This window comes from Panulirus ornatus, chromosome 57, assembly GCF_036320965.1.
Source record: "Panulirus ornatus isolate Po-2019 chromosome 57, ASM3632096v1, whole genome shotgun sequence".
NCBI classification, from domain to species: domain Eukaryota; kingdom Metazoa; phylum Arthropoda; class Malacostraca; order Decapoda; family Palinuridae; genus Panulirus; species Panulirus ornatus.
This window is the reverse complement of record NC_092280.1, coordinates 19,383,505-19,398,673: the sequence shown is the minus strand read 5'-3', so window position 1 is coordinate 19,398,673 and position 15,169 is coordinate 19,383,505. Positions and strand designations below refer to the sequence as shown.

The following is a 15,169-nucleotide window of genomic DNA, read 5'->3' as shown; positions in this document are numbered from 1 at the left end:
TTTTTTTTTGTCAAGTTTTAATAATTTCAGCTTTTGACATTTACTTCAGTCAATTACATTAACGTCTACAGCTCTACACAACAGCATCTGAAGGTTCTCACTTTTAAATAATAAAATAATGGGCTCTAAAGGTGTCATTAAATATGCTACAGTACACTCTTGAGCCTTTCATCCTTGTTTATATATATAATGTACAGTATAAAAGGAATTAAAAGCTGGAGAATTCCCTGCTATTAATGAGCCTGCTCAGTTGACTTGCCGTAGGTCTTCTCCCACCACTCAACATATTCCTTTTTGCGCTGCTCACGTCTGGCAAAATATTCAGGATATGCAGCCTTTTCCATAGGATGCCAATAGTCTAAGACCCAATCCGGAGGAACCACGTCTCGTCCATGTGCTACTCCTCCAGGGGAAAGTGGGACTGCAACAGAATATTTTCAAGTAATCAAATATGTTGGGATACAATATACTGGTAATGTGCTTCCTCTTCAATAAGCAATCTGAAATCTGAATGAGGAAAGAAAATAAGTGCTCTTGAGCTGTTACTTTAGAAAAAAAAAAAAAAGGAAACAATTTTACAAGTATATCTTCCCACAAAATGCTACAAGCTCTTCTCAATTAACTTTCTACCTCAAAATTGTGTTTCCTTTCCATGCCTGTATTGTTAGCTATGTGAAAAACACTTCTAGCCTCAGGAATGGGTTATAAAAAAAATGCCATTTCAACTTTGGGAAATCCATAACAAGCAGCTAACCCACTTCTATCATAGACAACATTAAACGGTGTTGCCACCAAGCATGTTTAAGAATTTGTTTTTACTACATACTGCACAATGATCTAATGATTATCCTTTTCAAATAATTCTATTCCGGTATAATTAATATAATTCAGTAATATTTTTGCAAATGTAATTGTAAATATACAGTACTGTACATAAATATGTCTCCCTTAACATACCTGCCTTTCCCACCTTTATTAAGCTGCACCAAGAACTAGTGAGAAATGGCCATATGGGACACATCCAGTCTCTAGCTGTCATGCATGGTGCACCAAAACTAAAGCCCACAATCCACAGCCAAACTCCACAGACCATTTCATTGTTAAATTTCACTGTTTATTACTTCATCTGCCCTGGATAAGCAGAATAACCACACAGTACCCCCATACACAATATCAATCCAATTCACTCTTTCCAGTGCATGCCTCCCATTCCCCTGAATATTAAGACCCCAATACACTAAAGCCTTATTCAAACCATTCTTTCATTTCTTTCATGGTTTCCTCTCCTTCTTTTCCTTCCATTTCAAACATACACACACACACATACGCATTTTTTTCATACATGTTCACCATTTTCTACATTAGCATAGAAGTGTCAAGTACATTTGACTGAGCCTTATAGGGAAAAATCCTCACTTGGCCCCAATCTCTGTTCCTTCTTTTGGAAAAGAAAACAGGAGAAAAGGATTTCCAGCCCCCTGTTCCTGCCCATTTTGGTCATCTTGTAGTACATGCAAGGAATACATGGGCAGTATTCTTTCTCCCCATCCCCAGGGACAACACACACATTTGTTTGTGGATGGGGTGGTGTGGGACGTAATTGCAAAAGTCTTGGGAAAGGGGCAAGTATGCAGTCTGTGGGGATGAGAGGGCCCTGAGAGTGAGTCAGTTTTTGTTTGCCGATGATACAGCACTGGAGGCTGATTCAAGTGAAAAACTACATTAATTGGTGACTGAATTTAGAAGAATGTGTGAAAGGAGAAAGCTGACAGTGTATGTGAATAAAAGCATGGTTACAATTGTAGGTTCAGCAGGGTGAGGGACAAATTAGATGGGATGCAAGCTTGAATGGAGAAAAATTGCAGGAAGTGAAGTGTTTTAGATATCTGGGAGTGGACTTAGCAGTGAATGGAACTGTAGATGTGGAAATGTCATAGGATGGGGGAAGGAGCAAAAGTTCTGGGAGTGAGGAAGAACGTGTGAAAGGAGAGAACATTATCTCAGAGAGCAAAAATGGGTATGTCTGAAGGAATAGTAGTTCCAACAATATCATATGGCTGTGAGGCATGGGCTATAGATAGGGTGATATAGAGGAGGGTGGATGTATTGGAAATGAAGTTTTTGAGGACAATATGTGGTGTGAGGTGGTTTGATCGAATAAGTAATGAAATACCAAGAAAGATGTGTGGAAATGAAGATTGAGGTTGAGATAGCAGAGGAGGGTGTGTTAAAATGCTTTAGACATTTGGAGTGAATGAGTGAGGAAAGGTTGACAAAGAGGATATAGGTGTCAGACATGGAGGGAGCAAGGAGAAGTGGGAGACCAAAATGGAGGAGGAAGGATGGAATGAAGATGATTTTGAGCGATTGGGGCCTTAATATGCATGACGGTGAGAGGCATGCAAGGAATAGAGTGAATTGGAACGATGTGGTATACCTGGGTCGATGTGCTGTCAATGGACTGAACCAGGGTATGTACACGTCTGGGGTAAACCAAGATCTGCTGGGCAATATGTGGTGTGAGGTGGTTTGATTGAGTAAGTAATGAAAGGGTAAGAGAGATGTGTGGTAATAAAAAGATTGTGGTTGAGAGAGCAGAAGAGGGTGTTTTGAAATGGTTTGGTCACATGAAAAGAATGAGTGAGGAAAGATTTACCAAGAGGATATATGTGTCAGAGGTGGAGGGAACAAGGAGAAGTGGGAGACCAAACTGGAGGTGGAAAGATGGAGTGAAAAAGATTATGAATGATCGGGGCCTGAACATGCAGGAGGGTGAAAGGCGTGCAAGGAATAGCGTGAATTGGAACGATGTGGTATACTGGGGTCGACGTGCTGTCAATGGATTGAACCAGGGCATGTGAAGCATCTGGGGTAAACCATGGAAAGTTCTGTGGGGCCTGGATGTTGAAAGGGAGCTGTGGTTTCGGTGCATTATTACATGACAGCTAGAGACTGAGAGTGAACGAATGTGGCCTTTGTTGTCTTTTCCCAGCACAACCTCACACACATGAGGGGGGAGGGAGTTGTTATTTCATGTGTGGCGAGGAGGCGATGGGAATGAATAAGGGAAGACAGTATGAATTGCGCTACCTCGCAAATGCGGGAGACAGAAAAAAAAAGTATGAATTATGTACATGTGTATATATGTATATGTCTGTGTGTGTATATATATGTATACGTTGAGATGTACAGGTATGTATATTTGCGTGTGTGGATGTATATGTATATACATGTGTATGTGGGTGGGTAGGGCCATTCTTTCGTCTGTTTCCTTGTGCTACCTTGCTAACGCGGGAGACAGCGACAAAGCAAAATAAAATAAATAAATTGGAGGTGGAAAGATGGAGTGAAAAAGATTTTGTGTGATCGGGGCCTGAACATGCAGGAGGGTGAAAGGAGGGCAAGGAATAGAGTGAATTGGAGCGATGTGGTATACCGGGGTTGATGTGCTGTCAGTGGATTGAATCAGGGCATGTGAAGCGTCTGGGGTAAACCATGGAAAGCTGTGTAGGTATGTATATTTGCGTGTGTGGACGTATGTATATACATGTGTATGGGGGTGGGTTGGGCCATTTCTTTCGTCTGTTTCCTTGCGCTACCTCGCAAACGCGGGAGACAGCGGCAAAAAAAAATATATATATATATATATATATATATATATATATATATATATATATATATATATACCACATCGATCCAATTCACTCTATTCCTTGCACACCTTTCACCCTCCTGCATGTTCAGGCTCCGATCACTCAAAATCTTTTTCACTCCATCTTTCCACCTCCAATTTGGTCTCCCACTTCTCCTCGTTCCCCCCACCTCCGACACATACATCCTCTTGGTCAATCTTTCCTCACTCATTCTCTCCATGTGCCCAAACCATTTCAAAACACCTTCTTCTGCTCTCTCAACCACGCTCTTTTTATTTCCACACATCTCTCTTACCCTTACATTACTTACTCGATCAAACCACCTCACACCACATATTGTCCTTAAACATCTCATTTCCAGCACATCCACCCTCCTGCGCACAACTCTATCCATAGCCCATGCCTCGCAACCATACAACATAGTTGGAACCATTATTCCTTCAAACATACACATTTTTGCTTTCGGAGATAATGTTCTCGACTTCCACACATTCTTCAAGGCTCCCAGGATTTTCGCCCCCTCCCCCACCCTATGATTCACTTCCACTTCCATGGTTCCATCTGCTGCCAGATCCACTCCCAGATATCTAAAACACTTTACTTCCTCCAGTTTTTCTCCATTCAAACGTACCTCCCAATTGACTTGACCATCAACCCTACTGTACCTAACAACCTTGCTCTTACTCACATTTACTCTTAACTTTCTTCTTTCACACACTTTACCAAACTCAGTCACCAGCTTCTGCAGTTTCTCACAAGAATCAGCCACCAGCGCTGTATCATCAGCGAACAACAACTGACTCACTTCCCAAGCTCTCTCATCCACAACAGACTGCATACTTGCCCCTCTTTCCAAAACTCTTGCATTCACCTCCCTAACAACCCCATCCATAAACAAATTAAACAACCATGGAGACATCACACACCCCTGCCGCCAACCTACATTCACTGAGAACCAGTGAGGAGCAAGTATGTAAAATAACCTGTGGCATGTATCATGAGTACAGCTGTAGGTCAATTATAGAAATCAAATTGTATGGGACATGTCATCATAGCAGTTTCAATACAGGATTATGCCATGTGGAAAAGTTTATTATTTATGGTGCTCAATTAAGTACATACAGTGATACAATTTCAAATAAGGTCACCACGAAAATGTGGGTACATGTGGGTACTCTTCTAATATTGTTTAGCTAGTAAGGAACAAAGAATCATATTTCAAGGATAAGGTAAAATTACCTATGGCATGTACCATGAGTATAGCAGTAAGTACACCACCGATTTTCAGGCACTCGTGGTTCCAAAGCCTTGCCGGATTAACCATTTTACCAGACCAACCATGGTAGAATAATAATAATTCATCAACACACCTCTAACACACTAATTATACATCTCCCATGCGTCTTAAGTATACCATGGACTGCTAGAAATTTAAGTTAAACAAATACTAAATGTAAATCAAATAAATGAATTAAATACATCATACACCTGCTCAGGACTGAGGTGCTCATCAGCTACAAGTTTCACAAATTCGTCCCCATACTCAGCAACTCCTTCATGGTTTGCAGACTGCTTTTCTCGACACGTTTTATTCATGGAAATTCCATGACACTTCTTGAATCTTTGAAGCCATCCTTCACCATAGTTACGCTCATGTTGTAATTTAAGTTCTTCATGGAACAACTTAGCCTGGTTCATTATCATGCTAACTGACAATTCCACTCCATCACTCCAACCCTGTTGAAACCATTCCATAATCACTCAATCATGCTCAGTGCTCTTACCATCTTTCATAGCTTTTCTAATCGCCATTTGCTTCTTGGAATCGGCCAGCATAGAATTTCAATATTTTCTCCCTTAGCTTCTTTATATCATAAACAGTTGACGATCCAATACTGCAGATGTCACACAGCTTATGCACCAAAACACCATGGTCCATTTTTTCAACAGTTCTACTTTATCTTGGATCGATATGGACTGGCATTTACGTTTGACACCATGACTGACACTCCCATGTCTCAGAAGCCATAGCTAGGTTTAAATCTAAGCAAAATAAGCTAAGAATCTCACAGAAATGCAATATCACCATCAAGTGCAGTGTAAAGAATGTAAATAAGCGTGCCCTACACACAACGCCATCTGTGGCCGCCCAGTAAACTAGTCTGGTGGCTACAGCAATTTCAAGTTCCCTCACATAATTTTGTCCGGACTAAAGATGGTACCGAACCATCAGTTGCTGGAAATTTGGTGGTGTACCTGTAATACGGGACATGTCATTATGGCAGTTTCCATATAGGATTACCCCATATGCAAAAGTTTATTATCTATGGTGCTCAAATAAGTACATACAGTGATACAGTTTCAAATCAGGTCACCATGAAAATGTATCAAGTGTGGAAGTGACAAAGTGGGAAACTGACAAAGTGACATAGCAAAGTAATTAACCAATAAAACTGAAATGATTGCCTTGGCAACCCAACATGATTTCAAGTCACAAATTATAGAGATGAGATGCAGTTGTAGGTCAGTTCAGTAGCCTACGTCATTGAAGATAGAAGTACCCTACCCCCTTCCAGACTTACCCAGCCTGGGGAGATAGCATGCAACATCCACAAGAAATCTCAGTAAGCTAGCACCTCGATTTGTTACAAAAGGTGTCTTTATACAGCGTGTATGACTCACCCATGAGGGTAAGGAGCCAATTATGTCTATAAGAGACACAGACAAATTTGATTCCACAAGGGCAGCCCGAGCCATGAAAAGCAGCCTGTGTGTCCTGTGCTGTGTCCTGTGCAGGATGTATGAATACTTAGGACATGCTTCTGGCATGACTGACTCAACATTGTTGTAGAAAACGCGAGCACAGATGGACTGACTTGACATAATGGATGTAGGGCCATTGATTGGGCAGACACACTCACGCCCATAGACCTGGCTGTCATCGAGTTTCTAAAAATCCAGCTAAAACCATGTGTTACACACTCAAGTGAACTTTCAGCACCAGTGAACAAGAAGCCTTGTGCAATTGAGAATTAGGATCTTTATTTACTATTAGTATTTATGTTAGTATGCATGCCACATTATTTCTGATACTGTGAATAGCATAAGATATCAAATATCAAGTACACCTCTACAGACCCATGCATAATGATTATGCTAGTAGTGTTGCAACCAGTTCGATATCAAGATTCCAATCACTGCATGCTTATGCACATTTAATTGTCAGGTTATGTGTACCCACATCATTCCATTTAGGTATAAGATGTAAGAAGGTTATTGGCTTTTCCTTAGCCCACAGGGAAGTGAGTAGTCAAAGTATGCTTGGCAGTCCATTGGCCTAGTTAGGTCATTAATGTCAGACTTAAGGGGTTTTACTTAAACCATGGCTATGGGCCCCCATGGTAATCTCACATGAACATCAACTATCAAATAATAATCTCTAGCAAGTACTACTTGCAATAATAATGCAACAAAAGCATTCCTGTATTCTGTCTTGCATCTATCCTAAATTCTCTCTTTTTTTTTCAACCCCTACATACATCTATATACTAAAAACAAAAAAGCTAGAAAATTTCTATTTCACAATGACTCACTTTATATGCCACCACAGTACATGTCATACCCACTTCTGCTATTATCTAGCACATTTAACAGTCCTTCAAATTACTCTCCCCTTTTCCTCACATCATCTTTGCTTTTCAATACTTCCCTATCTGCTCTCCATACCACTGCTGCTTTATGTTCTCACTACCCTCAAACTATTTAACTACTCAAAAACATCTTATTCTTCATGACAATCATCAGTAATCTCATCCAATATTTTAACTTGCACTCTTCAGCACCTGATCAATTCTCTCAGCATCCTGCTCTTTTCTCTTGCATTCTTCCTAATAACTTGTTACTCGCATTCCTTCTCAGCAGGTACGAACCATTAAACCTCATTTTTCTCTATGAATAGTAAGTAATTCAACCCTCAATCCACCACTTGTTGCCCTCTTTCATACTTCATCATCCCATCTTCTGCATGCCACAGGCTTCATATGCTCATTTAAACAATTCCTAATATTTCTCCAATCCTCCTCCATTCCCCAAATTTTTAATTCTCTCAACGTCCTGCTCTTTTCTCTTCCATTCTTCCTAATGCCTTGTCATTTGCATTCCTTCTCTGCAGGTACGACCATTAAACCTCACTTTTCTCTATGAAAAGTAATTCAACCCTCATTCCACCACTAGTTAACCTTTTTCATACTTCATCATCCCATCTGCAAGCCACAGACTTCATACACTCATTTAAACACTGAATTCCTAACATCTCTCCAATCCTCCTCCATTCCCCAAGTTTCCTTTACTCTCACATTAAGCCATTTCTAACTCCATATCCCTTGGTGTTTTAGCACATATGCCCATTCTCCCAACTCAGTGTCACCAATCCTATTCACACATCATTCCCCTCTTCTGAAAGCCACCACATCTGTCTTGCCTAAGAAATAATTAGACATTCTACCAGCTGCCCCTCTCTCCAAACTGATCTACAACAGCCTCTCCACTGCATGTCTACTGAATATCATATAATCCAATAATACATATTGACCCCTAACCCCACTCATCCATGTATACTTCAGCATGCAACTTTTTAAACCATGTGTGAGTGATCATCACTCTTCACTCAACACATAACTCTACAAACTTATATCTGGCTCTCGTAACCTACTTCCATTTTAACCTAAAATAATCTTGAACATACTTCAGTATACTCTTTCACATGTCCCACAACTCTTTTCATTATAAACATCACCTTTTCTTTCAGTCTTGTTCTCTCACTGATCTCAAACTTCCTCCCTTAACATTCCTAAACCAATATTTTCCTTTCCAATTAACCACTTACATGATAAAACCCCCAAAATTTTCTGGGCCCCTAGTACAAGGGTTCATTAAAAAACTCAATAAGTTATGAATTAATGGGAAGCACACACACACAAAAAAAAGATTATGAAAAACAAGCAAGCCTATCTTATTTCGTGCTACAGAGAAAGCTTAAGTTCACACCTTTGCTGGTGGTAAACAGGCTGCATCATCGCTACTGTCTTGGCAGATTATATTATCAACTCAGTGCCCAACTATCTACATGCTTAGTTAAGTAACTAATGACAAACTTCTGGAGACTCTTAAGTAACATGATACCAAGGGAAAGATAGTGATTATGTAAGCTGTTTCACTATGCATTAAAGTGTTTTAACAAATGACTTCTTAATAAAATTTCAAATAGACCACCTATTACGCTTATTCCCGTATCTTTCAAGATATATACCATATTCATAGCTTTATATAGTACCTGTTCACTTCAGAATGACTTAAGCCATCTATCTAAACATATGCCTGCCCTTACCTTATTCAAGGATACTTCACTCTTATTTCCTGTATATCACAATCATGATCACTTTCCTATTATGACCAAAATCACATTCAACATCCACTGAATCAATATCATCATTGTTTGTGTGCTAGAGACAATCATCAACTTGCAGGGCTGAGCATGCATGGTAGCACATATCTCGGTAACATGATACCCAAGGAACAATCCGATATGATTATGTAAAACTTTTCGCTATGCATCATAGAATTTTAACATATGACTTCTTTATATAACTTCAAATACATCACTTATTCATTATTTTTTACTTACATAATTTTCAGACTTATACATACTCAGTTTTACATAAAGTATTGTCTGTTCATCGCAGAATGACCTGATCCATTTACACACCAAATGCCTGCCCTCACCTTGTTCTAGTATCATTCCACTTTTATTTCCTCATCACAATCATGATCACTTTCCTATCATGATGGAAATTATTTTCTTCATCCACTGAATCCATATACTTATTGCTTGTGCCCAAAGACAATCACTGATTTGCAAGGCTGAGCATGCACAGTTGTTGCAAAAAGTAGAAAATGCACACATATAGCATGGAAAGGGCCATAACTTCCCGTGTTATATGGGGAACTGACACAAACTCCCAGGATTTTTTTTTTCTGATGTTAGTCAAAGCTGCTTATGACATAAGGCATGAAAAAATAAATGAAATTAAATGTGGACGGCTGAAGTTGCTGTAGTGAGCATATTCAAGTATAGCTGTATATCATACAGAGTAAACTTTGTTCAATTCATAGCCAGTACATCCAGGTATCTCTTATCAAAAGTAGCAACTATCCCTCCTTCCTTTTCACCTTGATAATTCCCATGCACATTCAGGCTGATCTTTCAGGGTCAAGTGCTTGACTGGAATGACTTGAAATATATAAATGATTTTGAAATCCACAAAAATTCAAAATATTTCTCTTCAGAATATTAAACACTTTCCACTGAATTCTGACCCACTGAATCAAAGCACATCACTGCCATAACATGGCTACTGAGGCATGACTAATTCTGAAGGTACAACAAAATATAGTTCTTACAACATGTGTTATGGAAAACAAATAAAAAATACAAACACATCTCTGGAGGCTTGAAACAAAAGTGAAGACCCTACAGGTAGAAGCCAGGTAAATGTCAGCATGTCTGTGAAATTCGAGCAAGCAAGTAAAAATGAATTTGGATGGATGGTGACTTGATGCCAAGTGACACCTATGCTATGATACCATAAGCATAGGCAGGTTGCTGTGAGGTTGTAGTGTCTTGTGAATGAGCACCTGCCAGCATCATACATTCTGTCATGGTCAAAATACATGAATCCCATTGAATACACTTAATTTTTGAGTACAAAATAAGTACTTTAACCCTTGCTGAGGATGTGCTCATTCAGAGGTTCAAAGTACTCTGTAGGCATTAAAGACAATTGAAAAATAGGGGAAGAGTACTAACACTGAAATGGCTGATAATGAAGGATACTAAAGAGTTCCTTTTCCCCGTCTTCCAAAAGCTGCTGAGCCACACGCATGTCCTTTACATCTTTATTCTCATCAAACCTTGCTCGCAGCAACACAGCACGGTATCGGTACATGGGCCTGAAAGCACAACATCAGTATTGCTTACTTACCAAAGTAACCCTAAATCATATATTGTAACAATGATTTCCTTTCTTTCATAAAAGGCATAGGTATGATCCATGGTAAACATGGGAGGAAATGTGGGTTTACCAATGTAAATGCAAGCAAAACATTTGCAAAAAAAATTAAGTAACACCTATGAAAACCTAACCCTCCTAGTAATCAAGATTTATGTTAATGTTAGATATTCTGGAGGAAATATACTGGTCACAGCAAGTGAGTACCATGCAAAAGGCCAATACTGGTTAACAAACAGATGTCATAAAAAGGGGCCTGCAATCCCCAGCAGCATAGCAATTCAATGATGGTAAATTTCAACCATCACTGTCACTACTAGGTGAGGTTATTTGATATTTTCACAGATTCTGCTGACTTCTGGAAATGTACAACTTACTTTTATATTGGATGATTCCATACTTTCTCTTACCTTTATACCTAATGCCTTTAATATTGGACAATACAATGCTCAAACTAACATTTCACAAATGTGTATTCTTTCAATACTACACTAACACTGCAGAAAAAATTCACTCGATATCAAAAGCTGGGGTAGCCTACATAGGATCTTCTTCCCATGCAGCATGGGCCAGGCTCCGGCCGCTGGAAACTAATACTAATGTGGGGCCAAGATAGACTTTCATCCCACATTTTCCTGTGGCCAGCAATACTAATGTTGTATCTAAATGAAAACTACAATAACAGTTGTGGAAAATGATTTGGAGCATTATATTCTCTCAAAAGATATCTATGATGATAAGGGTTATATGAAAAAAATGAGCAGTAAATTAACCTAAGGTCAGCTGATGTGCCACACAACATGGGATGCCTCTGTCAGTTGACTGCCAGTGTGTCATGCATGATCTGGATCATTTAAAAACCCTGTGCTATAAATAACATAGTAGTAATTCAGGAAACAACTATTGGCAACTTGGATGCTGTTTCCACACTCTCTGCTCAAAATCTATTATTCCTTATACTCAGCTGGTCATTAACCATCAAAATGCCATGGAGGATGGTACATCATTTTTGCACTATTAAAGCAGCAAAGTAAATGTATTCATATAAATAATGTATATAATGAAACATTTCACTGAAAACTATAACGTGATAAGTATACATACATGTATACATTCATACCACATGGAGTGACACATGATAAATCTGGCAGTGAACACTGAATCAACTGATAAGCTCATCAAACACGTAAAAAATCATTTACCATAATAATAATAATGGGAGATGTATAAGAGAAAGTGGCAGGTAAATAGGAAGGTTGGTCTTTTTTAAAAAGAGGGCAAATGAGAATTGGGGTGAGACAGTATAATTAAACTTTACAGAGAATAAAAAGACGTTTTAGAAGGAGGTAAATAATGTGCAAAAGACAGAAGAACAAATGGGGACATTGGTGAAGGGAGCAAAAGAGGAAGGGATAATGGATGGAGTGAGTATTCTAAAGGATTGTTGAATGAGCTTGATGATAGAGTGGCAAATGTAGGGTGTTTGGGCTGGGGTGGTATGCAAACGGAGAGAGTCAGGGATAGTGGTTTGGTGAAAAGAGAAGAGGTGGTGAATGCTCTGCAGAGGATGAAATGCAGCAAGGTGGTAGGATTGGATGGTACTGCACCTGAATTCATAAAGAAAGGGGGTGACTGTCTGTGGTGCTGATTGGTTGGAAAGGATATTTAATGTATGTATGAATCATGGTGAAGTGCCTCAGGACTGGAGAATGCATGCATAGTCCCACTGTATAAAGACAAAGAGGATAAACACAAGTCTTCAAACTACAGAGGAACAAGTTTTGAGTACACCTGGAAAACTATATGAGAGGGTGAAAGCATGTACAGAGCATCAGACTAGGGAGGAGCAGCGTGGTTTCAGAAGAGGTACAGGATGTGTGGATCAGGTGTTTGCTTTGAAGAATGTGTGAGAAATACTTAGAATAACAGACAGATTTGTATGCTGCAATTATAAATCCGGAGAAGGTATATGGTAGGGTTGATTGAGATGCTTTCTAGAAGGTCTTAAGAATATATGGTGTGGGAGGTAAGCTGCTAGAAGCAGCGAAATTGTTTTTTATCATGGATGCAAGGTGTGTGTACGAGTAGGAAGAGAAGAAAGTCATTGGTTCCCTGTGAAGATTGGTCTGTGGCAAGGGTGTGTGATGTCACCACGGTTGTTTAATTCTTTATGGATAGGGTGGTGAGAGAGATAAATGCAAGAGTTTTGGAGAAAGGGGAAAGTGTGCAGTCTGTTGGGGATGAGGGCCTGAGAAATGAGTCAGTTGCTGTTCGACACTGATACTGCACTTTAAGCTGATTCAAGTGAAAAACTGCAGAAGTTGGTAAATGAGTTTGGAAGGGTGTGTGAAAGAAGATAGTTGAGAGTAAATGTGAATGAAAGGAAGGTTGTCTGGTTCAGCAGGATTGAGGGTCAAGTTAGTCGGGATGTAAATTTGAATGGAGGAAAATTGGAGGAAGTGAAGTGTTTTAGATATGTGGGAGTGGACTTAGCAGCAAATGGAGCCAGGAAGCTGAAGTGAGTCATTGGGGGGAGCCAAGAGGAATATGTGGAAAGAGAACATTATCTCGGAGCAAAAATGGGTACATTTGAAAGAATAGTAGTTCTAACAATATGATGGCAAGGCTTGGACTACAGATAAGGTTGTGTAGAGGAGGGTGGATGTGTTGGAAATCAAATGTTTGAGGACAACGTGGTGCGAGATGATTTGATTGAGTAAGTAATGAAAGGGTAAAGAGATGTGTGGTAATAAAAACAGTGGTTGAGAGAGAAGAGGGTGTGTTGAAATATTTTGGAAATGGTGAGGAAAGGTTGACAAAGAGGAAATATGTGTCAGATGTGAAGGAAACAAGGAGAAGCTGGAGACCAAATTGGAGGAGGAAGGATGGAGTGAAAAATCAGGGGCCTGAACATGCAGGAGTTTGAAAGGCATGCATGGAACAGAGTAAACTGGAACTATGTGGTATATTGAGGTCAACATGCCATCAATGGATTGAACCAGGGAATGTGAAACATCTGCGGTAAACCACAGAAAGGTCTGTGGGGCCTGGAGGTGGATAGGGAGCTGTGGTACACAAGACAGCTAGAGAAAGAATAATAATGGATGTGGACTTTTTCGTCTGTTTCCTGGCACTACTTTGCTGACACAAAGGGTGGTGATGCTGTTTCCTGTGGGGTGGGGTGGTGCCAGGAATGGATGAGGGCATCAAGTACAAATAAAAAAAATATAAAAATATCTAAAAGTGCTGCATTGGAGCCATACTAAATGGAGTAACATCAAAGTAAGTAATGCCATTAGAGAATATCACCAAAACCTATCAAAACCTCATCTCATGGTCAAATTGATGGTAGTAATATATAACATTACATTTGACAGCCGCTGGGAATAAGACATGTTTGTTTTTTGACATGACGCCACTGCATATTCATGTGTGACTGGTGTGTGTTGAATAGGATATTTAACATTACATCTCGACTTTTATGGAGGTCTGGCAAGGTTTTTCTTAATTTCTTAAAAGAGTATTTCCTACATTTACATTAATCAATACCACAATTTCCGCAAGAGGTAAACTATTGCATCAAAGCTTTACTTACTATCGTTCAATACGAAAAATTCATTAGCCTCAAGCTGGCGTTTCTGTAATTCCTGCAAACTAAACAAAATAACTAAAACATACATAGCCATTTCCCAAAGCTTTGATGCAAAATTGAAACTGATTTTAACTATCATTTTCACAAAGCTTAAGTCCACTGATATTCAATTCTTCTAAATCCATAAGCTGTGACTAGGGTGTCCCTCAACAAGGCCTACACCTACTTTAACGTCGGCAAAAATAACGTTTGACCTACAAGTGCCGAAGTCGGCAAAATAATTTTTTTTAAGCAACCTCAGTTAAAAATATAGTGCAACCTAAACATAAACATTTACATGCAAGGGTTATCTATATTGTGCCTCAACTTATAACTGATTTATACACTTTCAGTCAATAACGTATTCCAATTTACCGACTGTCAGGGGTATCAGTTCACTGGACCCTAATGGTAGTTAGAGGGATAATTGATCAATCTAGTACAGATAATGAATGACCTATGGGAGTACACTTACCGTCTATCATACCATGATTCTATATTTCTTAGAGATCTCTTATATAGCGAGCAAACTTTACGCGTATGGCTGATGATCTCAGTCTGCAAGTACGACATCTTGGATGTCTCCGTTACGAATGTTGGCCTTGGCTTCAGTCTTCAAAAATTTTATGAAAGTGTAACCTTTCTCTCCATTCTTTTTTGCAATATACATTGATTTCACAAATTCTAGTTATCAAAAAGTTATTCATGTATGTATCTTAATCATCGCAATGAACGACGATGGATATCGTGGATGAATTAAGGAGTTATATTACGACATACGAACACATCAACAGCTGGCCAATTGAAAAAAAAAAAAA

General features: G+C 39.2%; 1 protein-coding gene across 1 annotated transcript; it reads right to left on the bottom strand.

Annotated features, from left to right (window-relative positions):
* On the bottom strand, positions 1-15,169 carry ND-B22 (NADH dehydrogenase (ubiquinone) B22 subunit). Its single transcript, XM_071694542.1, has 3 exons — positions 14,827-15,169; positions 10,519-10,661; positions 1-421 (listed from the first exon to the last, which is right to left on the bottom strand). Exons 1-3 carry the CDS (start codon positions 14,922-14,924, stop codon positions 234-236), a joined length of 429 nt encoding a protein of 142 aa, XP_071550643.1. The 5' UTR covers positions 14,925-15,169; the 3' UTR covers positions 1-233.